The following is a 27,645-nucleotide window of genomic DNA, read 5'->3' as shown; positions in this document are numbered from 1 at the left end:
AGTCCCTGATGACTGGAAAAAATGAGATATAACCCCCATTTTTAAAATGGGAAAGCAGATGACCTGGGGAACCACTTCTACCCAGAGCAATGGTGATAGTGCTGCACAGCCCCATGGAGCTGCTTCTCCTGTCTGGTTCTACAAGATCCTCCACTCCTATCACCCTCTTCCTCACAGGCTCCACAGGACAGCTGTTGCCCAGCTCTGGAGATTCATGGACATTTCCCAGACATTCATTTGGAAAGATGGGGATGTGTTGTGATGGTGTGAGACCTGAGCAGGACATACACAACATGGAATAATAAAGTCTGGAGAACATGCTGAGTTGGGCAAGAAGAGTTCAATTTCTTCCAGTGGGCCCGTGGTTTGGATTTGTGCTGAAAAGACCGTTGATAGTCCCAGGATGTTTCAATCAGTGCTGAGTGTCAAGGCCTTCGCTGTTCCTCACACCATCCTGCCAGCAAATAGGCTGGTGTTGCACAAGGAGTTGGGAGGAGATAAACTCTTCAGAAGGACTCAGCAAGGAAGGAGAAGCAGTGGGGTAGCCCTGTATATGAGGGAGTGTTTTGACTGTCTAGGAACTGACAGTGGTGATGAAAGGGTTGAGGGTTGATGGGTAAGAAGAGCAGATACCAAAGTGGGAATCTTCCCAGACACAGAGGGAAAGCTGGTACGCAGATTGATAGTTCCTGGGGTCCTTCATTCCACCCTCAAAGTAGGGTGCAATGAAGTTTACTGTTTTGTCCACAGCTTTCCTTCTATGACAAAGTGACCTGCTTGGTGGGAGAGGGAAAGGCTGGGGATGATGTTTACCTGGGCTTTTGTTAAGCCTTTGACACCATTCCCCAAAGCATTCTTGTGGAGAAACTGGCTGCCCATGGCTTGGACACGTCCACAGCTCACTGTAAAAAAGGGTCTGGATGGGTAGACCAAGAGAGTGGTAAGGGACAGTTTAATTCAGTCCCTGGTTCAGACTGGTATCCAGTCACCAGTGGGGCTTCCCTGGGCAGCACCGACATCAGAACTGTTTCTATCAGTGACCTGGAGGAGGGGACCCTCAGCCAATTTGTAAAGAACAGGATCTTCCAGAGGACAGGAAGACTCTACAGAGGGATCTGTAGAGGCCCAGGGATCTGCTGTCCCAGGCAGTTCCCTATTCCCCTACCCCTCATTCTTACTACACTCTTCTTCTCACCTGGGTCCAGCATCGCCACCACCATTGGGACTTGAAGCAGATGCCGAAGCACTGGTGGCACTGAACACGGCGTGTCTGCCAGGCTTCCAGGTATCTCTGAAGGCGGGCATGAAGCTGCCAGGAACCTTCCAGCAGGAGTGCTGCTGCTGTATTCCAGCTCCATTGAGCTGCTGCTCCTGCTTTCCAACACACTGGGATTGAAGATCACCATCAGTCTAGGGAACAACCTGGCTATTGCCACAGATCTTTTGCATTCCAGCATCATGGAGTTGTTCCTGCTGCATTGTCTTATGTTCTTCGTTTTGTCCTCTTCTGTCACCTTATACGTGTCTGGCCTTGCCAACTCCACTCCAAGGCACTGGGGACACTCTCTGACCCCCAGCAGCCTTGGCATAACATAGAGACCAGCATGGACCACCCTGCCGCTCCCCCTGCCCCATCACCGCTGGGCTAGCTGTGACTCCAGCTCCTCGCGCTGCTCCTCAAAGAGCGCCCGGGAGTCCCGGCAGCTCCGGATGAACCTTGGGAAACGGCTCCTGGAGCTGATGGAACTGCCTGGGGAGCTGCCATGGGGCTGCAGCTCCATGTCTGCTGATCTCCGTGCCCTGTCCACACCGCTCTGCCCCTCCAGCCGGCCTCTCGCTGCGCTTGGGAGCTTTGAGTTCTGACGGATCCTCTGCAAGAAGCACGGATGGTTGAGACAGGAGCAGCTCCCCAGAACGCTCCCCTTTGTCCTGTCACACATGCCACACCAACACACCCCAAAGCCACACGGCCCAGCCCAGCCCACACAGCAGATCAAAGGCCACCTACCCACAGACGCTTGTCCCGTAGCATGACAGTGACCAGGATGAGCTGCAGCACCAGCATCGTGATTGCCAGCAGCTCACCCACGGTGAAGATGCTGAGGATGCCCATGGCACTGTCTGTAGCGCTCCAGGTCACCAGCACAGGCTGGGGAAGAGGCTCCCCAGAGACCTGCAGAGCCCCAGTGATGGAAATCCAGCCCCACCCTGGTGGGAGGCTGAGGCTGCTGTCTGCCAAGAGACACTGCCAGATTGCTGTGCCCAGCACTGTCTGCTCCTGGGGCACCCCTTTTATAGCCTGGCAGTCTGGCAGAGCCCCCCGTGTGACATCACGGTGATGAGTTTGGTGGGAGACAAGCAGCACTCAATATGAATGATCAGCAAGTTTCATTTATTGGCAACTCCAAACTCCCTATAAAACATCAATAATTAGGCTCATACACAGTGCAAAGGCAAGCTCATTATTAGGTATTTCATTTAAGGTCAACTCCACCTAGTTCCACATTCTTGTGGTCATTTATCTGTGCAGAATCCACATTCTTCTGATCACAGTGTCCAGTTCTCAGTTAACAGTTATCACTAAGGTCTTCTGACCTTGCAACATCTCATACCAACTACACTCTACTGTTGTTTAATTCTTTCTCAGCTAATTGCTGAATGGGAACATGACCTTTGTTAGCTAGCCCCTCTTCCACATCACGGGGCAGCCAGAACCCTCTTTGTGACAGCACGGGGCGCTCAGAAATCCCTTTGTGACACCCAGGAGCCCCAGGGAGAGCCCTCGCTGCCTTGGGCACAATGACCAGGCATTCCATGTTGCCCTGCTGAAACCTTCAGGATTCTTTAAGTCAGTCAAGTAATAACAATTTCATTTGATATCATAAATCTGTTTTCATTTGACCTGTAATTGCTGGGAGCAGGAGGAAGTTAACTGCTTCATAAAATAGATCTCTTTTGAACAGATGATTTCTCTCAATTTCATGAGCCTCCATGACACAATGGAAGAGATCATGCCCTTGTACTGGGCTCTGGTAAGGTGGACCTCAAATCCTCTATTCAGTTTTGTGCCCCACACAACAATAAAGACACTGAGGTTGCTGAAGTGTATCCAGAGAAGGGCAATGGAGCTGGGGAAGGGCCTTGTGCTTTAACCCCAGCTGGCAATTCAGTAAGGAAAAAAAGGTGAGAAACTTGTAAGGTGAGATAATTTAATAAATAGATACAAATTCCAAAAATATTGGATGAGAGGAAAGAAACAGAGAAGAAAACCAAACAAAGTAAATGTTAACCATTTCTCTGCACCCAACACCTGATGTGCAGTCTGTCAGACACTCATCATGGAGTCACAGACTGGTTTGGGTTGGAAGCGACCTCAATGACCATCAAATACCACCACCTTGCCATGGGCAAGGACACCTTCCACTAGACCAGGCTGCTCCAAGCCCCATCCAACCTTGTCATGAACACTTCCACAAAAAGGGCAGCCACAGCTTCTCCGGGAAACCTGTGTAGGGCCTCACCACCCTCACAGGGAATAATTTCTTCCCAATATCCCATCTACCCCTGGCCTCTGGCAGAGGGAAGCCATTCCCCCTTGTCCTGGAGTGCCAGGCCCTTGTCTAAAGTCTGTTTCCAGCTCTCTTGAAGTCAAAGGCTCTAAGATCTCCCTGGAACCTTCTCCCCAAGCTGAACACTTCCAGCTCTCTCAGCCTGTCTCCAGAACAGACAGGCTCCAGCCTTTGAGCATCTCTGTTGCCTCCTCTGGACTCATTCTAGCAGCTCCACATCCTGGCCAAATGCCATCCAGAGGGACCTAGACAAGCTCAAGAAGAGGGCCTTGGGAATCTCATGAGGTTTAACAAGACCAAGTGCTGCTGCTGCATGTGGGACATCTCCCATGTCATCAGGACAACTCCCAGTATCAAACCACGCTGGGGGATAAAGAGATCAAGAACAGCCCTGGCCAAGAACTTGGGGATGCTGGTGAACAAGAGGCTGGATATGCCCTAGCCCTGTGTGCTGGGCTGACCCCACAGTGTGAGTAGTAGGGGAGGCAGGGATTTCTCACTTCTGCCCTGTTCTGGTAAGATCCCACTGCAATGCTGCCTGCAGCTCTGGGGTCCCAGCACAGGAAGGATGTGGAGCTGCTGGAGAGAATCCAGAGGAGACCCCAAGATGATCAAAAGGATGGAGCACCTCTATGCTATGAGGAAAGACTGGGAGAATTGGGATTGTTCAGTCTGGAGAAGAGAAGCTTTGGAGTGACCCAATTGTGGCCTTGCAGTAGTTGAACGGGGCCAACAAGAAAGATCAAGATATTTATTTACATATTTACAAGGGCCTGGAGTGACAGGACAAGGGAGAACAGCTTCTCAGTGAGACAGAGTAGGTTTAGATTGGATATTGGGAAGAAATTCTCCCCTGTGAGGCTGGTGAGGCCCTGGCACAGGTTGCCCCAAGAAGCTGTTGCTGCCTCATCCATGAAAGTGTCCAAGGCCAGCAGACTGGATGGGTCTCGGAGTAACCTGGTTTAGTGGAAGGTTTCCCTACCTATGGCAGGAAGGTGGAACAGGATGATCTTCACAGTGCCTTCCAACCCACACTGTTCTTCACCTTTAAAGACTACTGCTGCCAGCTGCTTCTGAGGTACTTTATTTACAGCAACACAAAGAGCCATAAAAACACAACAGCCAGAGGGGTGTGAATTCCTTACTGTAACTGTCCCTCCTGATCCCACCTTCACAAATGCATTCTAGATACAAAGCCTTTGAGGAAATACTGTGCTGCTTTTGGACCTAGAGTGAATAGATGTCTCCCCACAGTGCAGTAGCACGGTTCAGCCAGCCCTGCTTGGTCCCACTCAGTGACTGATGAGGATGCTGCTGAGGCTTAGCGAGACAGGTTCTGGGTTCAAGTGTGTCCCAAAGGAGAAGCAGTTTCCACCACCACCAATGACCAACAGCTCCTTCTCATCTGGCAGAAAGACACTGCTATGATTATGTAGCATTAATGGCCACTCCAAGTGCCCCTGAAACAGGAAAGGAGATTTTGAACATACAGGAGTTCACGTGGTCCACCCATGAATGAGGGCAAGAAGAGGTAGTTAAGAGAACACAGGAACAACCTGAGGTGTACTCCTCCACGACACCCACCCACCCGCCAACTACCAGTCCAGTGATTTTTTTAATGAGAGAAAATGTCTCTGTACTCCATAAAACCTAATGCTTTTCCTCCCAAGAAGGTAGCCAGTCAGTTTTTGATTCAGTGGAAATATTTGGCATTCGTGGCCTGTGGCAAGGAGTTCCAGAGCTTACCTATGTATCTGGTAGGTTCAAAAGTCTAGACAGTTTCACCTAAGCCAAAGCAAACAGCTCATGAGGAAAGGAAGACACCAATCCATCTGCATCTGCTTATTCAGTGTAAACAAAAAAGTTTTATTCTTTTAGGTACAACTTTACTATCACTGTACCTATCCTCATTGCTGTCCAACAAGGGCAGTCTATTTTATCTAAAGGATATGAGGCCACTTATAACTTCTGCTACAAACAGTAATTGTTAAATTAAATTAAGCACGTTTCATGCTTTTATACCCTCAGCAAAATGCTGCAAGGTCAACTAGATGCATACATGCTGCCCACTATAGAAAACTGACCCATCACAAATTCGTTTCACCAACAACAGGTTCCATGTGTAAAGTTATCAAAAGAAAGTTGTTTCTTTACATAAAAGATAAATAAAAACATGTCAAGCAAAAGAAACGTTCTTACAGAATCAGAGAACGGTTTGGGATGGAAGAACCTTAAAAAGGACCTCACTCCACCCCCTGGCACTGGGCAGGGTCAGCTTCCGCTAGACCAGGTTGCTCCAAGCCCAATCTAACCTGGCCTCAAACATTCCCAGGGATGGGACAGCCACAGCTTTTCTGGGCAGCCTTTGTCAGTGCCTCACCATACTGTTCATAAAAAATTTCATCCATATACCTAGTTTGAATCTACTGTCCTTTAGATGAAAACCACCACCCCTTGTCCTATCACTACAGGCTCTGCTAAAAAGTTTGTCCCCATCTTGCTTACAAGCCCCCCTTTAAGTACTGGAAGGGGCTCTAAGGTCCCCCCGGAGCCTCTCTCTCTCTCCAAAGGCTGAACAATGCCAACTCTCAGTGCATCCTCACAGGAGATCAGCTCCAGCTCTATGATTGATGATCTTTGTGGCCCTTCTATGGATTTCATCCAACAGATCTATGTCTTTCTTTTACTCAAGGCAGTATTATCTGAGATGAGGGCTACTCAGAGATGTAGACCAAGTTTTGTCCAGAGTATGCCAAAATCCTGCTGTGTGACACCACCTGTATGACTGTTCTTCAGTGATTCATAGAAGAAAGTCACCAAATAGTTAAATTTGGAAGGACCCTCCAAGCATCATTCAGTCCATGTGTTCACAGACCATGTGTTCAAAGCAGGCTCAACTCAAGCAAGCTTTTTGGTACTCCACACCACGGAGTACCTTGCCCAGTGCATTTTCAAGTACCTTCAATAACAGAAATACGACAGCCTCTCTGAGCAATCTGTTCAGCATTCAGTCAAACCTACAGGAAACTTTCACATTCCAGTGGAGTTTCCAGTATTTCTTAGCTAGCTTTATTCTTGTACTTCAGGCAGCAGCTTCAGCACACTGCAGTTTCCACCAACAAATTCCCAATGAAATTATACGAAAGACCTCCATAAACACTAACTTAGCCCCTGGTTTATCTGTTCCCCTCCTCCACAGACATCCTCAAGTGACTATACTTGCGCCCATTTCAGTTCTGTTGCCCCTTGTCTGAAACAGAGCAGCTCCATGTTCCAGTCTTCTGCACATTCCATCTCTCCCTCCCTTAATACTGATAAGTTCTCTGTGCTGGGATCTGACCTCTCCATAAAGCTGCCATGGTTCTTCACAGGCCACTGCTTGACTTGAAAGAACAATTTCAGTACTTACCACATCAATCACATAGTTCAAGCAGAGACCAGTCATTAAATCAATGACAGTGACACCTGGCACAGAGGAAGCATGAAACCACACTCCACCAACGAGGAGAAGCTTTCCTTCATGCACATGTGCAGTATGTGAATACCTGTGAATTCAAAATGAGATTGAAGGAAGGTTGAACTACTTGGCCTTTAAGAGGTCCCTTCCAAATCAAACTATTTTATCATGCTGTGAATGCCTTCTGCTTACCTTGGGACAAGAGGAGGGTGTGTCTCTATTGTCTGCCACTGTAAGCCATGTTCAAGCTGCCTCAAAAGGAAAACTGAAGCCAAGGGCTGCTCAGCTGCTCCCAGACCTCCTGCAATCAGCACACCTCCTTCCCAGCTGCAGGCACTGTGAGAGTGGCGGCTTTCTGGGACTGGGCCCTCAACAGCAATCTAAAAAAAACACAAGTCCAAAGCTGAAGTTTGCCAAGCTAAGTGTCTGCTTAATGACAAAGCTTTTAAATGCCTTCTCCTGTGTGGCTGAGTTTTTTGACACCCAACCTTTTCCACATGTTCCTCTAGGGACTGCTACATGCTTCCATTTACACTATCTCTGGCCCCCAGTACATTTAATATAATCAGCATTTAGAGGGTTTCTTTCTACACATTTATTAGAGAGAACTTTATCTGCATTCTTGAATGCTGCTTTCTGCTCAAGACATACCCCTGGGAACTACAAGTTTGTTTACAAACACATGGACTAAAGCATTGACCGGCAAAGCAGGTGATCAGTAGCACAAATCACAAAGTGGAATAAAAGGCTCAATTGCAGGACTAATCCAGAAAGAAAACCTCTGGTGCAAGCACTAAAGGAAAAAATGTAAGATCAGACATTAAAGGAATATCACAGCAAATAAGTGATGGAGAAAAATTTAGAGGCCACGTGGTCCATACCTTTTCCCTAAAACAAATAAAACTCTGTTATCATCAGGATGGATGCTTACATAACAGTTTCCAAAAGTCTGCAGTGACAAGAATTTCTCACCTCTTTAGGCAGTCTATTGCAGACTCAGCTAGCTTCACAATCAATAGCTTTCCTTAGTGTCCAGCTGATTCCCTGTACTACTCAAAGTTAAAATTGAGAACGATTTTGGTCTTCTCTGCAGCAGTATTTTAGATATTACAAGATTTATTTCCATCTTGAATCTTCTCCAGATTCAATAGCTAGAAGACTTTCAAGACCTTCTCCTGTGAAGTATGTGGCCTGGTCACTCTTGCTACATACCTCTGTATAGCTGGTTTACACCCTGTCCACCTCTTTTTCAGCAATCAGCTTTGGGTTTTTTTACAGGAGTTCTGCTGAAACACCGTAGAAAATAAAAGAAGCAATTCACGTGTCTACCAGATAACATTTCTGGTTACTTATCTGAAGACAGTGCAGGCCTCCCACAGCAGTGGGATATTGCTTATTCATGTTTAGCTTGTGGCCTCCTGCAATTATGCATCTCTCACCCTATAACTGTGCTATATAGAAGGTTGGGCTCCAAGAGTTATAGTAAATAGAGTTACATCAGGCTGGTGGCCAGTAAATAAATGAGGGAGTAAGTCCTTTCAGTAATTTCCTTTTATGACACATTCAGCAATATAGTTGACTGAGGCAAACCAGCAGATGTGGAGGTGGTTTTGATTGTAGCAAAGCTTTTTATACTGTCTCTAACAGTATCCTTCCACAAAAATGTCCAGCTCACAGCTAAACAAGTCCATGATGGGAGAGGTGAAAGAGGACAGAGACAATACGTTCTCAGTAGCATCTAGCAACAGGAAAGAGGCAATGGGCACAAACTCACATAGAAAAAGATACACTTAAACATAAAACCTCCTCATATTGTTGTATCAGGGTGGTTAAGCACTGGAATAGGTTACCCAAAGAGACTGTGGGGTCCCTGACCCCGTCTTAATGGAGATAATCCCCTGTGGACAATATACCAAGCAACCAGCTCTAGTTAGTCCTCTTTTAAGCAAGAGAGCTGGACTAGATGACTTCCAGATGTCCCTTCCAACCTCCACTGTTCTCTAGACACTGTATTTGACTAAAAAGCTGGGTGTTTAGAAGTCAGCTCTAACTCTAATCACCACGGAGTACATTCTTACCACAGTGTAGGAGAGCTCTGGAGTGTGCAGGAAAAACCAATCCCCAAGCACAGGCTCCAGAGCAGAGCGGCCACCATACACAAACAGGTACTGCTCACCTATGGAAACAGACAACCAGGTGGTAACAGAAGTTAGAACATGGTATCCCACAAAAGCAAAAATTTCTGTTTGCATAGAAGGGAAGCTGACAAAAAGGCTGCAATAGTACTTTGGGTAGATGTCAAGGACATGCATTCACTGCACTATGCCCTGTCCTTCCACTGATTTGGAATGGATTGTTCAGATAATACCAGTGTTGGTCACTTTCTTCACCTACAAAGCAATATCAGGGCAAAAATAAGACTAAACAATACAGTCTGACAAAGAGAAAACCCAATGTATTATTAATAAAATTTTATTTACCCATTTAGCACTTGCTTTTTTGATACAAAATTCTGACTGGAAGGCTGAATGCTACGATGTTAATTAAACACTGCTCCACAAATGGAAAGTGTGCTCCAGACTAGACTAACATCCTCTTAACAATTCTCCTTGTGCTCCCTTTGGAGCGTTCCCTGCCAGCTGCAGGAATGGGACACCTTAGGAAAGGACAGCTTTCAGCTCCTGAACGCCACTGCTTAAGTTTTTGCCCCTTACAACCAGGATCTTTAAACAGACCAACCTTTAGCTTGCAACTGCAGGACCTGATTCTAGAGCTGTTCACAACTACTGTTTGTCAATTGCAACTGGAAAATAACATTTCTTCTGAAGGACTTCTTGATAAAGAGCTAGGGATCATGATCCCCAAAAAATATCCTTTGGAGAAAGCAAAACTTATTTCTGGTGTGATCAACCAAGCACAACTTCAGCCATAGATGATCTCAAAGAATCAGTCTTCCAGAATGGATTACATTAGGTTTCAATCCTATTTGCGACTGGGGATTATATAGATAACAAAATAAAAGATTACTATATTTCAAGTGTCAAGAAGAGGTCTTAAAGCCTCTTAATTTCTTTCTTACTGCCAGGCTTGAGGAGTGGTCAATGTGAACTTCATGAAGTTCAACAAGGTCAAGTGCAAGATCCTGCCTACCTACAGCCACTTCCATTCTTTCCAGGCTTTTTACCTTTGAATGTCATTTCAGTTGTGCTGTGTCTCCAACGCAAAGCTGCTGCTTCAGCAGCAGGCTGCAGACTTACAAGCTCCACTCCAACATCATCTGGGCCAGCATTACAGGTTTTGGGGAATTTCAGCCACAACATTCCCAAGCCTGCGCTCGATGGGGATGTTCGTCCTCCTACCACAAGGGCAAGAGTGTCTGAGAGACAAGACACAGTATGGTACAACCTCTCACCTGTGGAGATACAAAATGTCATGGTTCATACAGGTGTTTTCCCAAGAAATTTACAATAATTTAAGTTGGAAAAGACCCTTAAAGATTATCAAGTCCAACCGTTCCTCCAGCACTCTCGTGGCCAAAACTAAACCATGTCCCCAAGAGCCACTTTCACATGGCTTTTAAAACTTCCCAGGGACGTGGGCTTCACCACTACCCTGGGTAGCCTGTGCCAGGCATGGATGACCCTTTTCTTAAGAGACATTTTTCTCAATATCCAAGCTAAGCCTCCCCTGGCACAGCTTGAATGTCCTGTCCCTGGTCTCCTGGGAGAAGAGGTCGACCTCCACCTGGCTACACCCTCCTTTCAGGCAGTCATAAAGAGTGAGAAGTTTCCCCCAAACCTTCTTTTCTTTAGGCTGAGCCCCCCCTCCTCCCAGTTCCCTTGGCCACTACTACAATGAGCTTATAGCAGTGGTGGATGAGGGAAGAGCAACAGGTATCATCCACCTGGACTTGTACAAAGCATTTGACACTGTCCTGCCCAGCATCCAGTCTCTAAATTGGAAAGACATGGATTTGGCAGATGGACCATTTGGTGGATTAAGAATTGGCTGGGTGGTCTCACTCAGAGAGTCACAGTCACCAGCTCAGTGTCCATGTGGAGACCAGGGATGAGTGCTGTTCTTCAGGTCTCCATAGGGACCAGCACTATTGAGCATCTTTGTTGGTGACATGGAGAGTGGGGTCAAGGGCAGCCCCAGCACATCTGCGGATGACAAGGAGCTGTGTGTGACGACAAGGAGCTGTGTGTGATGACAAGGAGCTGTGTGTGACGACAAGGAGCTGTGTGTGACGACAAGGAGGTGTGGTCATGTGCTGGAGGGAAAGGAAGTGGCATCCAGAGGGACCTGGACAGGAGAGGTGGGACTGTGCCAGCCTCATGGAGTTCAGCAGGACCAAGGGCAAGATCCTGCACCTGGGTTGAGGCAATCCCAGCACAAATACAGACTGGTCAGAGAATGTATCAAAAGCAGCTCTGGGGAGAAGGACTTGGGGGTGTTTGAAGACAAAAAGTTCAACATGACTTGGCAGTATGTGCTCGCAGCACAGAAAGTCAGACACGTCCCAGGCTGCATCGAAAGACACATGGCCAGCAGGTCGAGGGAGATGATTCTCACCCTCTATGCTGCTCTTCTGAGACCCCACCTAGAGTTCTGCATCCAGGTCTGGTGCCCCCAGCACAATAAAGACATGTAGCTGTTGGAAAAAATTCAGAGTCCACTAGCTTGATCACAGGGCTAAAGCCCCTCTGCTCTAAAGCCAGGCTGAGAAAGTCTGGAGTATAGCTTGGAGAAGGCTCCAGACAGAACTTAGCACCCCTTCCAGTGCCTAAAGGGATTCCAAGAGAGCTGGAGAGGGACTTTGGAAAAAGGCCTGCAGTGACAGGACAAGGGGGAACAGCTTTCAACTGCCAGAGGGCATGGTTAGATGGGATGTTGGGAGTAAATTCTTCTCTGTGAAGGTGGCGAGGCCCTGGCACTGGTTGCTCAGAGAAGTGGCTGCCATTTGTCTGGAAGTGTTCCACACCATGACGGATGGGGCTATGCTTAACCTGGTCAGCTGTAAGGTGTCCTGGCCCATGGCAGAGGGTTGGAGCTAGATGATCTTTAAGTGCCTTCCAACCCAAACCATTCTATGATTCTACGACTCCAGTCCCTCAATATCTCTCTTTCTATCAGAGGCACAGAACGGGACATGGCACTCAAAGTGTCTCTGCAGTGCCCAGCAGAGAAAGACAATCACTGCTCTGGGCCTGTGGCCACACTAGCCTGGTATCAGCCAGGTGCCATTTGCCTTCTTGCCCACCTGGGCTCATGATCAGCCACTGTTAAACAGAACCCTCCAGGTCCTTTTCCAGCTTTCCAGTCACCCTGCCCTCCAAGCTGGGGCGCTGCATGGGGTTGTGGTGACCAAAGGGCAGGATGGGGCATTGAGCCACCAGAACCTTCAGATCTCTGTGGCTGCCAGCATCACTGTGCCATGACATCACTTTTTTTCACTAGAATTTCTTTCACTTTTAGCACAAAGGTATCCCCCCTTGCACTTGCCATTGGCATGGGAACTCACCCCATCTTTTATCAGGAATATTCTGTGTCACACAGACAGCTTCCCAGTAGCCTGCACGCTTACTCAGCAGATGGAAATTTCTCATGCGGCAGTGTTGTCCATCCTCCTCCCCAAAGCCTCCCGTGGTCAGAATCACGTTGGGTTTTAGAAGAACAGAGTGGTGACCATAACGCCTCAGGCCAGGAACTCCTGAGAGCCTTGCACATACTGCTGCAGGGACACTCCCTGCCACCCCTACAGGACCAGCATGACGAGGAGCTGTAAGCCAAAAAGAACACAAATACAAACCAAGGACTACATCTGAAGTAAGAGATTAACCATGTCACCTTTTCAAGATGACCATTCATCTTTTCAAGAAAAAATTGAGAAGCAAATTGACAGTGCACAGAGATAATCTGATATGCCCTAGAAATCAGGATGTAATGGTTAAAACTACTACTGTATGAACTGTAACTTCTACTCTGCTCACTCAGCTCCTGCAATTCTGAGACTGCTTTCATGGGGTGGACGTAAGACTGGCCAAGCAAGTGTCCTAAACTGCTGCAGCAAGATATGAACCACTGCAGTACCTTCAAATGGAGCACGTGTCCGATTAAAACAATATCTGGCGGCATGAACAGCAAAGAACAGCACAAAAAGGACAAACACCTGGAAACTGGTTTCAAAGTTTCTTGCCAGATTTTGATCCTACCTTCACAGAAGCACTGAAAAAACATTCTGAAGCAGAACTAACATTCTGTTAATTCCAATGGTCCTACTATAGGAGAGTATTTCCAGTTATCTAAGTGTCTTCTCTCCTAATATTATATCCCTTAGCATGAAGCAAACTCTCAGCACAGGACTCCAGCTCACCTACACGTTGTTTTATTTTAATCAATTTGGAATCTGTGTCCTCTTTGTTTTAATCAAGGGCTTTATTATTGTGTTGTAAGAGATGATGAAGTGGAGGAGGAGCAGCTCGCAGTCCATTTTTTGTATGCCATAATCAGAAAAATTGCCTGTATTGATCATTGCTTTGTACAAGACCCTACTTTATCATTTGATGGAGCAAGAAATTTCATCTCCTTGGGATTAAATGTCTTTTTAAAAAGTGATTTTTAAAGATGGAGGAATTTTTTCATGTCACAAAATATACTTGCCACGATCTAAGTCTATCTGAGAGGATAACTGGGGGCATTTATTGATATTATAGACATATCTTTTGCATTCCCAGTAAAATATATCCAAGCATGGACAATTTACCAGACTTTGAAGGCTTTTGCTATCCGTTTTGGATACAACAGAGACAGCAGCAGAAAGACCCTAATCCTGTATCTAATGAATCAAATGTCCTCACTGTAATGAAGTCTGTTAAGCAAATATTAGATTTTTTTTTCTTAATTTAAGGATACATATTATGCCTTTAGGAGCCTTCAAGGATTTAACCCAAGGGCCAGTGACAATCAGTACATTAGTGCATTATATACAGACCAGTGACTGACACAACACATTCTCATCCACATTCACTTAACTTCAATTTCACAACATCTTCAAATCTAATTGAAACACAACACATGGATTCAGTGGCCTTGTTGGCCTCAGGAATGCCATCCTGCCCTATCCTTTTTCAGCTGCTTTGCTTGCCCCCTAGAACACAGATTTCAACTTTCTCTTGAAGCTACAACTACTTGTGGTGCTATACTGTGAACACTATTTATATAAAACAGGTTAAAAATAACCTTCTGCTTTTTACCCTGAAAAAGGAAGCAAGCAGTCAAAACCAGGAATTTCTTGGACTGCTACTGCCACCAAATCCTTTTTATCTTGGAAACACAACCCTGGTCTTGGCTTTTCCCCGGCTGTACCACTTTCCTCTCATCTAAAAAAAGTGATATAGAGATTTAAAAGCATTTCAGAAACAGAAACACGACAGGTGAAATTGCACCCACAAGGGATAATGAAGTAAAGCACAGCTTCATGTCAGGCTCCTGAGTGGTCTGCTGGACAGGGCAATAAAGAAAACAGAACAACCTTTTGGGAGCTGGAAGGAGAGAATAGTTCAGAGAGAAGAGTTCAGAGTGTGTGGAGGCAAGCAGGAATAAATTTGAAAGGGAGATCCCAAAAGCAGGAGGAGGAGCAGGTAGGCTGGCATTGCAGCCATGCACTGGAGGGGCTCATGTATGAACAAATTACAAGCTGGTCAGACTGAGAGGTCCAATAAACTGAAAGAATAGAAGTGATCAGAACCAGCAGCATTAGGCCATAGCCCTGGCCTTGGTTTGGACAGCAGAACTATTGTGCAGGAGTGGAGAAAGCTACCAGACAGCTGCATCCCGTCTGCCCCTTCCAGAATTTCAATGTCTCCTAAAACCTCTCAGAGACGCCTACGTGAGACAAAAGAACACTGTGAAAACTACTTGGTGAGTACCTGTCACACTGGGTAACAAAGGAGTCCAGGAAGGTTCCATCCCCTTTGATGCAGCCAACACAAAGTAATGAGAACATTTCAGATGCCATTCCTGTAGCAACCCCAAAGTAAAAAATAAATAAACAAACAAACCAAAAAAGGAAGAACCAAAAAAAAATAATCCCCTTCAAAATCTTCGAGCAAACAGTAGTAAGGATCCCAGAACAGACAGGGTGACCAAATCAAATACCAATCCAGCCTAGCACTGTTTCCATCAATGGTCAAAATCAGAAGGGTAAAGCGGAATCAGAGAAAGAACTGGTGGGTAAACATCTTTCTCACTCCAACTTGCAAAAATTTACAGCCCATGGATCTTCTAAGCAAGAGGCTGTGGCTTTGTATTGAACAATCCTTGATGGATTTTTCATCCATGAACCTACCCATCTGCTCATTGAACACACAGAAATTCTTAATGTGCCTAACATGCATCCCATAGCTTAACTATATGTTGCATGGGAAAGTTTTTCTTCTTGGAATCAGCTTCTCTTTATTCCTCTCAGTTCTGATCATAAGAGTGAGGTCTTTATACGAGGGGATTAAAGTTTCTTAAAGTTCATGGAATATATAAAGGATTCCAAATAAATCACAGATCTTAAAAGGTGCGACACGGTCGGTGCTGGACAATAAAACATCATTTTCAGTCTGGCCTTGGAAACATTCTGAGGCATAAGCACAAGCAAAAGGAATGTACAGAAAGCCAGCAGCAATGAGAGAGTTCATTCTGGTGTTTATGGACATTAGGGAATTGAGTGTGTTCATTCCCGTGGGGTGGGATATATTCAGCCAACTATGTGACTAGCAAGCATAAACATGGATTTAAAAGGCATGAGAACTCAGGTTATCAGCTTCATTGCTCCAACCCATATTAGAAATAAAAAGCACCTTTTGAAAAGTGACATCCAGAAATTAATATAAATACTGAAAATGGAAGAATCCACTATTAGTCCCTAAGAAAATTATTCTAAAAATATTCTCCCTCCACACTGGGTGTCTATTTTACATTTCTTACCCAATTTGACCAAGCTTGTTTACAGTAAGAACTGGATCTTACTTAATCTTTCTCACAAAGGCTAATTGTAGAACTCTCTGTTACCACATCATTTACTCCTGTGCATATTTCCAGCTTGGATTCATGCACATTAACCTCCTTTGGAAGGAAAACAATACCAAGTCTTTACCTTCCCACTGTATGAGCAATGGCCTTGACATACAATTCTAGCAGACATTTCTAAACCACTTAGCAAATCTGCCACCACTTTCAGTCACCACTTTTGTATTCATATAGCAGAGCAGATCCTACAATGCTGGCAAAATAAATTCAAGCACATTCAATTGTTTTAATACTACAGTTATTAGATATCTAGACTTATAAATAAAGAACCATAAAATTGAAAGGGAAACTTCTAGTAAGTATTCCACAGGATATTTAGCTCAAAGTTACTATCTTGCACTTACCTTCACTTCTAGACTTCAAATAGTCAGAGACTTTGCCAGCAGTTAGCATAAAAATGGCAAAGACCAGAGTTGTAGTTGAATTTCAATCATTAATACAGGAATGACTGTACAAAGTCAGACCAAAAAATATCCAGAATTAGTAACCTGTATCCAACAATGATAAACAATAAAGTACTCTATGGAAATGGAAGACAGCAGGACAAGTGCATCTGCTTTGCCCAGGAATGCTCTCAACCAGCTGCAGTCAGGAACAGCACATCAGGTGTATATGTATTCAGTAATCCTTAATGGATTTCTCTTTCATTAAAGTAATTGTCCCTTGAATCCATGCCAACTTTTAGCATGTATAACTTCTTTTATACTACCAGGTAGTTTGCTATGACAAGCCTGTCTCCTTAAGAGACTGCCCACAGGAAGGAAGGACCATGATCTCCTCTCCTAAGATCAAGGAGAGCCTTCTTCCCATGCTGCCTCGCCAGGAGCTCCCCATGGCCTCTGTGTTAACTAAGCTGACCAAGGTCCTTTCTGCCTCCATGAACACCTGTGCCTCAGCAGCTCTGTACAGAATTGCAACCATAAGAAATTGCATATACCTTATGATATCAAAGCCAGGTCCCTGATCTTCAGAATAATGGAGGGTTACCTCATACTCATCAAAAGGCTCCAGAGTCTGCACTCTTTGCTGCTCATCTTCTGGAATACAACGGGAGAAAAACTCATTCATATCCATGACACTGCACTCAGTCCAGCCCTGAAAGACATATCCCTCACAGTTATCACCTCTCGAAGGACAGAAACCCACTTCCCACAGGAAAGCAAAGACCCTAAATTAAATACCTGCATGAGCTACTAAGACCATCTAGCTAAAGCAAGAGCACCCCAAAAACTGGTGAAAATAGATCTCTCATCTGTAAATTTCTTAAAAACTTAATTTATTACATCAAAAGTCTCAGAGGAACCTATTAATCCCATATGAGACAGAAGGCTGCAAGCTGTGAGGTGCCCCAGGGAGGCAAAGATTTTGTTTCAGATAAGCATTGTTAAAGTGAGAGGCATGGCTATAAAGCCAGGCTAGTGTGAATTCTAAAACTTCTGCCTCAGGGGATGTGGCCTGTGAGCCCTGGAAGAGTTGCCCCAACCCTAGACCCTCGTAGGGTGGCAGCCCAGTTCTGATTGGGTTTGAGGCCCTGGGCTTTCTCCTTGCTGTGTTCCCAGTGGTCCCTGACCTTGAAGTCCACCCTGGTTCTGTCCCTCAAAACCCATCACCCTGCCTCTGTTTGGGGCTCTCCGTCTCTGGATTTGAGTTTGTTCCCATGCTGAATAAATGGTTTCTGGAGCAGAAGCCTGTCTCATTGGTGTCCCATGCTGGCTCCTGGTAACTGTAGCTTCTCTGGACCCTGCAGCTGCAGAACTCAACAGCAAGCCAGCTGGAAGCACCTTCTAATGACGAGTCATGCTACCAGAGAAGGCAGTACCTCAGCCTCAGCCCTGTCTGCTTCAACCCATAACTGACCAAGCACTCAGTGCTCCAGTCATCCTCAGATAAATCACGCTGCATGCATGCCCTGGAGCTACAGGTGCTCACCTTCTCCAGAAAGCGCCTCTGCTGTGACTCACAGTCAGGGTACTGTGCCAGTGAGTGCAGTGCTGTGTTCAGCTGGCTGAAATGCTGCTGCATGACATGTCCAAAGGGGTCCTCTGGGTGTACCTGCTCATACACCAGGAAGCATGCCTGAGGGAAATGCTCTGCTGCCCACTGAATCAAGGCATCTGACCTGTTGGGAGATTGTGCATAAGAAATTAAATTGAGGGCTCACTCATCATACGACAGATGCAGTCTATCTTCCTGCAACAGCATAAAGCTGCTATTAAGGCATCCTGACAAATGGCAATACTCTAATGAGAGTGCTGTGCTGAACATCTCCTCCCCATCTGCAGACAATTCAGGGGATGAGAACAACAAAAACCTCAAAGTTGCTTATATGAGATTTTTCTTCTTTTTTTCTTTCCTTTTAGGATATCATGTGGACATCAATTACATCATCATACTTACAATGTAGGGAGCTATTTGAGAAATCACAGAATTCCTGAGGCTTTAGTTTCAAGATAACGGGTCTCTGAGCCTAACGAGATCAGAGAGAACTTGCTGTTTTTTGTACTCAGAGAGAAGCTTGCTGTTTTCCTTTTACCACTGGGTAAGAGAGGAGAACCCAGCTGACCTGGTGTTCTCCATGTAGGTGAGCACCACCTCTGCGATGAAGAGGGTGGGGATTTCCTTGTTCAGTCCTGCTTCCTCCAGGGTTCTCTCCAGCTCAGACAGCTCTGATAAATCCACTCCCAGTAATTTATAATCCACTGCGGAAAAGGTAATGGCTCCTGGGAGACAAAAATGATACAACCTCACTACGGTGCTGCTGCAATACTGAGACCAAAAGAGACAAACATGAAAATCAGACCCAAAGGCAATCACTCACAAGTCTATGTTCATTAACTATATTTCTCTGGAACACATACAAGAAAATCCCCATCACTACATGACCCATGCAGAGATAGTGCCATGTGATCCATTAACTGCAGGTCTAAAACTCCATTATTCCTAATGCAAATTTCATCTACAGATTTCTCAGAATTATTACACTTACTATAACAACAAAGCTTTATTATATGTACTTTAAGAGAATTTTATAGAACCACTGTAATTCAAAATCAAAGCTAAAGGGCTCTCATTTATACATCTTTCACTTTAGGCTAAGAAAGCACCATTGCTTTGATAGAATTACAGTGGTTTCCCTCACAATCAGAAAATCATTCTCAGGTTTCCTGGTTGGTTTGTTTGTTAAACAGATTTCCTTTCTGTATAATGGCATTGAGTCCCAAAACTAGCTAGCACAAGCTAGCTCTTGGCAAACACCAGGACCTGACTCACAGATCACCATCCTCAGAAATAAGTTCCAGTTTATGATCTGCAAGCATTAGCATACCTCTGTACCCCATCAGAATATGGTAAGTTATGGCCTGTTGACCTTTTCAGTCAAAACCACATCATTAACAATGCAATCTGTAAATTATCTTTAGAAATCACCTACTCTGTCTCTGCAACCCAACAGCTGTATCTGTCCTGAGGACAGTTAACCTACACCGTTCTCAAAGGCATACACTTCCAGAGGCAAAATGGCCTTCTTCAGACATCCATCAGAGTGTTCCTTTCTAATTTCTTCTAACTTGTCCATCCACCCATCCTTTGCTGACCTCTGCACACAGAGAAAAGTGTATTTCCAACTATCTGGCAACTTCCTTTAACTACCTGAAGATTCTTGGTATGGACAGAGATCCTTGCTGCAGGATTCCACCAGTATTAAAAATCTGAATGGATTCAGGAAGAAAATGAATAAGCTCATGGAAGAGCTACTCACTAAGACCTGGGAGTCAGGAACTCACACTCTATAGCTATGTTCCATCTTTATTTAAATTGATTAATATCACCTAAATGCAGTGGCTTACATATATCCCTACTGCATTTCATTCCATGTTTTGCAGACCATTTGTGTACTTTGTCCACCTCCTACTCTCATTCATGTTATTGCAAGTCCCCACGTTTCCTGCAGGTTTATGACATTTCATCTTCTATAGCACATCATCTAGAGCATTACTGGAAATCCTGAAGGAAAACAGCTGCAGGAGAAACCTCTAGTGATCCACATAGTTTACACTCCTCCTTCTGCTCCTTAGCACTTGGTACAATATTCTGCAGTAGTTTCACAAGACTCATTTTCTCCTGCCCTGGAGGGCAAAAAAAATCAGGAGACATAACAACTAATGTTTTATTACTGTCAAGACACCTAAGAGTCAAATATTCTCTCTTATTCATCAAGCCCATAAGTCATTGTATCATTTAGGGTGAAAGGGACATTTAAAAGTCATACTTCCTCATGGCAATTATCTGTGTCATGTTGCTCAAAGCTTTGTCCTGTCAAGACCTATCTCCAAGGCTGCAGATTCCATCACCTTTCTACTACCATTTTTTTCTAGGCAATCTGTTCCCATTTTTAACTACTCATGTGGAGCAATCTCCCCCCAACATTTTCATTATACACCACTGGAATTTCCTTTTTTTTGCAACTTTCAACTGTCCCTTGACTATTTCCTTTTGCCTTCAAGAAAAATGTGCTGTCTTTTCTAACCTCTCTCAATAGGTAAGCTGAAGAGTGCTGTAAGACTCACCTCCCTCCCAAACTCCTCCCCATACAGCTGAACAAACCCAGTTCTCTCAGCCTCACCTTCTACATCATCTGCTCCATCACTTCATCATCCTCATCACCTTCCACTGGACACACTACAGTTTGCCACTGTTTTTGGACCAGTATGCTCCAAGTTGGACACACCCTTTCAGAAATTGCAACAGAAAAAACCTGACCTTGGTTTGATACAATCAGCTCCTGACAAATCCATCCTGGCTTCTTGTTATCTCCCAATACTTACAAATTATTTGTTTCAACATTTTTCATGAAATGAACATCCTTTTCATCTAAAATTACATAGTTCCCCTACCATAATCTTTTGTTTTTTGAAGGCTGAAGCTATGCTTACTTCTTCTAAACATTTTGTACAAAAAAAAATATCTTTCATGAATGCCATACCTAATCCTTCCCCTCCAGTGTCTCCCACCAGTGCTGACAACTCTTTCATTCCTTTGATCAGAGCAGCTTTTTGGCGTGCCACATTTGGGAAATCTACCTCATATACCACAGTGTGATGCAGAAGACCTATGTCCTTCAAACGGAAGTATAAGGAATCAAAGCCAGCACCTAAAGATAGGATCTGCAGAGAAAGTATCAGAAAAAGTTATACTCAAGAGAAAAACTTATACTCAAGAGAAAAACTTATACTCAACTCTAGCAGCATCTTGAGCATCTAGGTGTGAAAAATATTAAATATCATCTGTAGAGTGACAAATCAGGCAACCTTCTGCAAGAGGAAGAATAATTTTGTGTGGATATTGCCTGCTCCCAGATACTTCTGCCAAAGTGACACATGGACAGCCACAGTACTGACAGACAGATTTCTGTGCCCTGCTGGGAGTGGATCCCAACAAATGCACTAACGAGTTCTGCCAGATGCCAGAAAGACTTTACACACATTTAGAGATGCCAGAAGCCCCAGAGAAAATGTACCTGTGTCCTGGGTAAGCTTTGTGTCTTCAGCAGGAAGTCATGAACACAGTGATCTACAGCACGGGCACGGATGTAATAACCCCTGTAGAAAAAAATTCAGTTGTAATCACTGTCCAGGAACCCGATTTCTCCAGCACTGGAAACTGCAATTTTAAAAAAATAAAGATTTTTTTTTTTTCTCTGAGCTTTTACCCAGTAATTCCCTGTTTACAGACCTGCACTGGGAGGTGCACTGTACTGTCATCCCTAGAGCTTGGTAATAAATACAGATCTCCTGCAATGTGTGCGTATTAACCATCAAGACAATGAATAACCCAGAAAAAACATGCAGATATCCCAGCTGGACCTGTTCTGTTTTGCATAAGTAAATATTTGCTGAATGAAAATGTATGAATCTAGACAGTGAGGATGCTCCCTAGCAATGCAGATGGCTGATACCCGAGTTCCTGCCCCAAACCATATGCCATAACGACAAAATGAGTGAGTGTCTGCTAATGTAGTGAGAAGGCAACAAAAAAGGGAGGAAAAGCAAAGTCAGGAGAGGAATTCTGTTCTCTGGTTTTTGAATAAACAGAACTAAGTCAGACTAACTCCTGGAAAGTATTTACCATTTCCCTAGTCTGGCATGGACTGAAGTTTCCTGTCATTCTCTTTTAATTTCATCCTATATCCACCTGGCTATATTCCAGCCCTTATCACCACTTTAACAAGCACGTTATCATCTTCATACCTAACAGGGACCACACAGTCTAAGACGTCCCAAAATTGTTGATAAATGCAATACTGACCCCCTCCTGTGAATTCAGCTTGGCATGCCAATGCTGTGTGACAAGTCAATGCAGGTTTCTTGATGATCCACACCCATCTTCATAGGCCTGCAAGCTGCTGCTTGACCACCTCTTTTGATTTTCTTTCCCTTGAACTTAACTCCTTTGGCTATTCAGTAATTTGGATTGCATTAAACTACTCACCTCAAATTATGTAAATTCCACAATGTCATCAGCCTAGAGCCCTCTGCAAACATACATTAAAATATTCTTGTGCCTTACAAAGCTCTGGAGAAGACCTCCTGGTCAGATACCACTGACTCAAAAGATAATGCTTCCCAGAGCCACCAAATATCTTACAGGAATTGTAACACACTGGGGAATTACTGAGAAAACTATTGATGTTATTACATTATCAGTATGTTTTAAAATATTACAAAGTTTTCAGCAGCATTGAACACTGGTGTTAGGAACCAGTCTGATGTACTTTGCTCAGGACAAAGCATTCAGTTTTGGTCCAGAAGCCATGTAACTTTATACTAATAGTCTAACAAGGTTACACGACTGTGAGACAGTGCACTGCACGCTGCCACTCTTCCACTCTGTGTACTTTGCCTAAAATGCCTTGCCCAACTGACAGCTCCAAGCATGGGGGCTCGTGGTGGAAGGGACCTTTAGCTGCTCTCGTTCCACCCTTCTGCCATGGGCAAGGACACCCACCTTCCACTAGACCAGACTGCTTCGAGTCCCATCTGACCCGGCCTTGGACACTTCCAGGGATGAAGCAGTCACAACTTCTCTGGGCAACCCGAGAGCCAGGGCCTCGCCACCCCCACAGGGAAGATCTCCTTCCTGATGTGTAACCTAAACCGACTCTCTTTCGGCTTAAAGCCATTCCTCCCTCTGTGCTGTCACTCCTGGCCTTCCCAGTCCGAGAGGCCGAGATGCCCTGCCGTGCCCCGCGGGCACAGGGGCCCAGCCACGGGAGCAGCTGAAGGTCCTGCCAAGCGCTCGCTCCTCACCGGTGGATAAGCGGCGCTCGCCGCCGCCGCCGCCCCGCCAGCAGCCGCAGGAACCGGTCCTGGATATAGCCCCGCGCTGCCGCCGAGCACTTGCTGACGGCGCTGCTGCCGCCGGTGCCCTGGACCTGCTGGGACAATGACACGGCGCTGTCGCTTCCGACCAACATCGATCGCATCCCGAGAAACGCACGGGCCCCCCGGCGCGGGATGGCGGGGCCGGGCAGCGCCAGGAAGGCTTCGAGGGGAGGGGACAGCAGAGCCCGCCAGCGTCGAATCCCTCTCCGCCCCAGCCTCCGCTTTCCCTCGCTCTCCGAAGCAGCCGGGCTGACGCTTTCTGGGCCGTTCCCCGCGGCAGCGGGCCCCTGGGGTCGCTCGCGGCCCGGGGGTCACTCATGGCCCGGGGGGTCCCTATGGCCCGGGGGTGGCTCGCGGCCCGGGGGTCACTCACGGCGCCGGGACGCCCACGGCCCATCATGCGCACGCCGCGCCGACCGGAAGCGGGAGCGCAGCGCCGGACGCGGAGGGCGCGGAGCACGCGCCCCCTCCCGGGCCCGCCCCGCCACTGCCGGTGCCTCACGGCGGTGCGGGGACCTCGGACGCGGCCGCTCGTCGGGAGCGCGGCGGAGCGCACCGGGTACCGGCCATCGGGCACCGGCCATTGGCCATCGGGCACCGGTCATTGGCCATCGGGCACCGGTCATTGGCCATCGGGCACCGGCCATCGGCCCCGGCGCAGTCAGCGGGCTGTAGGGGCGCCGCAGGGGCGCGGGGCTCTGTGCAGCCGTGCCGGGATGTGCGCAGGAGGACCCTTGGCGGCTCGGCCCAGGCTCTGTCCCGTGTTCTGCGTTCAGGGTGGAGATGGCACTAATGACTGCATGCTGCACGGCTGTGTTGGGGACCCAGCTGGGCTTCCCAGGCTGGCTTTGCTGAGGACAAATGGGCAGGGCCGGAGAAGGGTCTGAATGTGGTTAATGTTTCGTGTTATTACTCTGAGGATTTTTACTGGGAGTTAGAGAGGGGCCGTGTAGTCTGAGCTATGTGAGATGCCATGGGTGTTGCAAATGCTCTTCTATTCATGTCTCTACACAACTTGTAATCCACAAATTAGTGCATTTTGCTTTAAATAAGTTCCAGTCTCAAAATGTCACTTTTAAAGTGACTGGTCAGTATGTGTATTTATTACTGGGACCATAAAGCTCAGTCATCAGCCCAGTGCTAGATTTAATCAACAACCACGTGAAAGTGTTTCTCTGACATGTATTTTATGAGTGTCGCCTTCCTGGCAGATAATGAGGTAGCCAGCACAGTGGCCACCATTACAGCATGCGATGCAGAACCTTACGAGATTTCCTGTATTTCTATTTCTATTCTAGATGTGTGTTCAGTTCCTGGAGGCATGAAGGCTTCCCTTTCCTTCAAGCTCCCTTTTCCTGTTAATAATTTTGTTGATCTTGTCATAACTCTGGGATCTGGAGATTATTATATTTTGCTTTAGTTACAGGTTAAAACTTACAGGGAATGCTAGCCTGTCCTGCTGGCCCTTCAGAACCCTGCAGGATTTCCAATTACACTGGCAGCCTGAAAATGGTGGTGGAATAAAATGCATGGCAGCAAGTTGGGGAGTGGCTGAGGTCAATGCCTCCAGCCATCCCAGGAGTCCTTTCAGTCCTATGTTTATATTCATAACAATCTTGTGTGCAAACGATTGTTTGCAATCAAGAGCTGACACTGAGATATGAACTGGCCATCTTGGGTTTAACACAGAGCCAAATTGTTTTGAGGGGGTGGGGGCAGAACAGGTTGGGAGCTTAGTTTCCTGTCCTTAGTACAAGGTACCACAAGGTGCTCCAGGAAGGGAGTGTGAGTCAGATTTCCACAGTAAAGGATGAGAAGGCAGTGTGTAGCCCCTTCTTGGGTCTGTGAGTGTCTATCCTTAGCTCTCACAGATATAAAATCCTGTAATCACTCACAATTTTATCAGGCTCTCATTTGAAAGCAGTTGGGATTTTTTTTCCTATGTCTTTCATAATTTGGAAGAGTGTTTTGGAGCCTGATTGCTGTCATTGCTGGAAGTCTCCTCCAGATTGCTTGTTGTATGTCCCATTCTTCTAAGGATTCCCCCAGGGCTCCGCATGACATGGAAATCGTGTGAGGAATGCGCAACTCACCCCAAATAACAGAAAAGACGTAGCAGAGCAGCACGGGAGCCCCATGCTGCTCCCACCGGCATGGGCTGAGAGGGGGAGGTACATAATGGAAAGCATTTGCTGCAGCAGCTGTCTATAGTCTGTTGTGTTTGCCTGAGCTCTGAGCGAGGAGCAGGGAGTGCTGCAGAGTCACAGCCAGGCTACCCAGCCTGGGAGGGACAAACCAGCACGGCTGAGGGAGAGGGGAAAATGGGAGGTATTGTCCCCATAGATGGGTGCTCCGTATCCACAGGATGAAGACATTTCAATTCCAAGGTGAACCAAGGAAGTTGGAAGTGAGATATGGATGTGCTAAAATACTAGCCTGGAGGGATAGGTTTTGCACCGGTATTATAATGACGTAGATTTGTGAATCAGCAGTTGAGATGAGGCGAACAACGATGCTGAAGATGGGGTTTTTGTTTTTCTGTTGTTTTTGTTTTGCAGAGAACTTAGACCAGAGGATCTGGGGGAAGTATCAGTGTACTGATATTTATTTACAGGATGAAATGATATGTCTTGTGAAATTGTTCGATACTGCAGTATCAGCCCTGGACAGAATAGTAGAGGAGTTTGCCACACATTGTCAGAGGGAATGACGACTGCCATTAACTCAATAGCCAGTGTACATTTCCAAGAAATGCAATTTATGCCTGTTTGGACTACTACCAGTGGACATACATTGCTATCCCAGGATATTTTGCTTCCCTGTTTTATTTTTATGCAATATTGTGGTCTTTTAAAATCTATGTGTTAATAATTCAGAACGTCTTAAAGTTGTATTACCCATTTCATGGTGAAGGACAAGAGCATGACTTTAGGCACTGCTGAAATCAGCAATTTTGGAAAAATTACTAGAGCTTTGAAAATGATGGTGGACCTTTGAAAGGATGTGGATGTGGAACTTTTTTCCAAAGCTCCACATCAAGGGATGCCAAACTCCACCTACCTTGCTTCTGCTCAGTGGGAATACTCCTCATCTCCTCACCTACCACAGAGCTCCTGTGCTACCTGCTGCTTTCCCTATTTTAAGGACACATTGCCAAATGTATCTGTTGTATTTACATTCAGTAATTTTCTGCATTTTGTGAATAAACATGGATTGTACTTACGGCATGGTACTCCTAATAAACAGACCCTGCATGTGCTGCTGTGTTACAGCTATTACAGTCTGTGCTGTTCAGAGACCTCGAAAACACTGGTTCCATTTGCTTTTGCTCTCTGAGCAGGCCAGACTGCAGTTTGAGTTATTGTATGGTGTGGATTTTTTTCAAAGAGTTATTGAGCAAGACAGGAGCCTTTAACTTCCACTGAGGGAAGCTGAAGTTCCAAAAGTAACCTTTATGCCTGTGTTTAGGAACCTGGTGTTTGGGGTACTGTTCTTGCAGCTGCTTTGATCAACAGATTCAAGCCTCTCAGAGCTCCATGTGTGTTTAAGAGACCCTGCCTTGTTCTTTTCTCCAAATGCACAAGTTATACACTGACTTTCACCGTTCCTTTGGTGACTTGAAAGCTTTCAGAAATCTGGCTCTTAACACTGTTTCCTCCTCACCTCTGTCTCAATTCCCCATCTGTAAAAGGGATAAGACCAAATTTACACCTCCAAGGGGAAAAGCATGAAGGAAAAAAAAAAAAAAAACAACGATTTTCTGACAAATTGGAGAGAAGTGATGGATGTCTGTGAGACATTTGTCAGTAGTACATGAAGAGCTGATTAAACACTGAGCGGTAATTAATCAACTTATGACAAACTCTGTTGCTGATTTTCCAACAGATGATTGTCAGCAGCAGGGCTGTTTCTAGGAGAGTGCCACAGAGCAGTTCATGAGCACAGATTGCTGTCTGTGTCCTGGAAAGCAGGAAGTAAAGGAATTAGTGATTGCATTAGGTGACCAACAAAGCAGAGGTTCCACTTTAATGAAATAGCTAGACCAAAAAATGTTTTGAAGCATATGTGAAAAAGAAGAACAGTTGAAAGAGACCAACAATCATCTAGTTCAACTGCAAGAAAGATTTGCATTACTTATGTTTATTTCATTAAAAATGAT

General features: G+C 45.8%; 1 protein-coding gene across 4 annotated transcripts; it reads right to left on the bottom strand.

Moving 5' to 3' along the window:
• Positions 1-2,371: 2,371 nt before the first annotated feature.
• On the bottom strand, positions 2,372-23,925 carry LCMT2 (leucine carboxyl methyltransferase 2). Of its 4 annotated transcripts, none has more exons than XM_015614902.1 (13): positions 23,860-23,925; positions 23,412-23,536; positions 21,623-21,704; positions 21,089-21,269; positions 18,671-18,827; positions 18,037-18,226; positions 17,095-17,202; positions 14,958-15,048; positions 12,551-12,808; positions 10,211-10,438; positions 9,105-9,202; positions 7,219-7,406; positions 2,372-7,114 (listed from the first exon to the last, which is right to left on the bottom strand). In XM_015614902.1, exons 1-13 carry the CDS (start codon positions 23,884-23,886, stop codon positions 6,775-6,777), a joined length of 2,073 nt encoding a protein of 690 aa, XP_015470388.1. In that variant the 5' UTR covers positions 23,887-23,925; the 3' UTR covers positions 2,372-6,774. The 4 variants fall into 4 exon arrangements, with proteins under 4 accessions (XP_015470388.1, XP_015470479.1, XP_015509092.1 ...); XM_015614993.3 differs by lacking the exon at positions 23,860-23,925 and having other exon boundaries at positions 2,372-5,029; positions 6,979-7,114; positions 23,412-23,850; XM_015653606.2 differs by lacking the exon at positions 23,860-23,925 and having other exon boundaries at positions 23,412-23,852.
• Between the last annotated feature and the right edge of the window lie 3,720 nt (positions 23,926-27,645).

The sequence above is a fragment of the Parus major genome, chromosome 1 (genome assembly GCF_001522545.3).
Source record: "Parus major isolate Abel chromosome 1, Parus_major1.1, whole genome shotgun sequence".
NCBI lineage: Eukaryota > Metazoa > Chordata > Aves > Passeriformes > Paridae > Parus > Parus major.
This window is presented reverse-complemented; position numbering and strand designations above follow the sequence as displayed.

Excerpts from the sequence above, each read along its gene's own strand:
- LCMT2 (XM_015653606.2), bottom strand. The coding sequence starts at position 23,587 with ATGCGATCGATGTTGGTCGGAAGCGACAGCGCCGTGTCATTGTCCCAG. Across the intron at positions 10,439-12,550 it reads TATTCCTGATAAAAGATGGG|GTGAGAGGTTGTACCATACT; the intron begins GTGAGTTCCCAT and ends GTATCTCCACAG. Across the intron at positions 7,407-9,104 it reads CAGAGCTCTCCTACACTGTG|ATTGCTGTTGAGGGCCCAGT; the intron begins GTAAGAATGTAC and ends TGTTTTTTTTAG.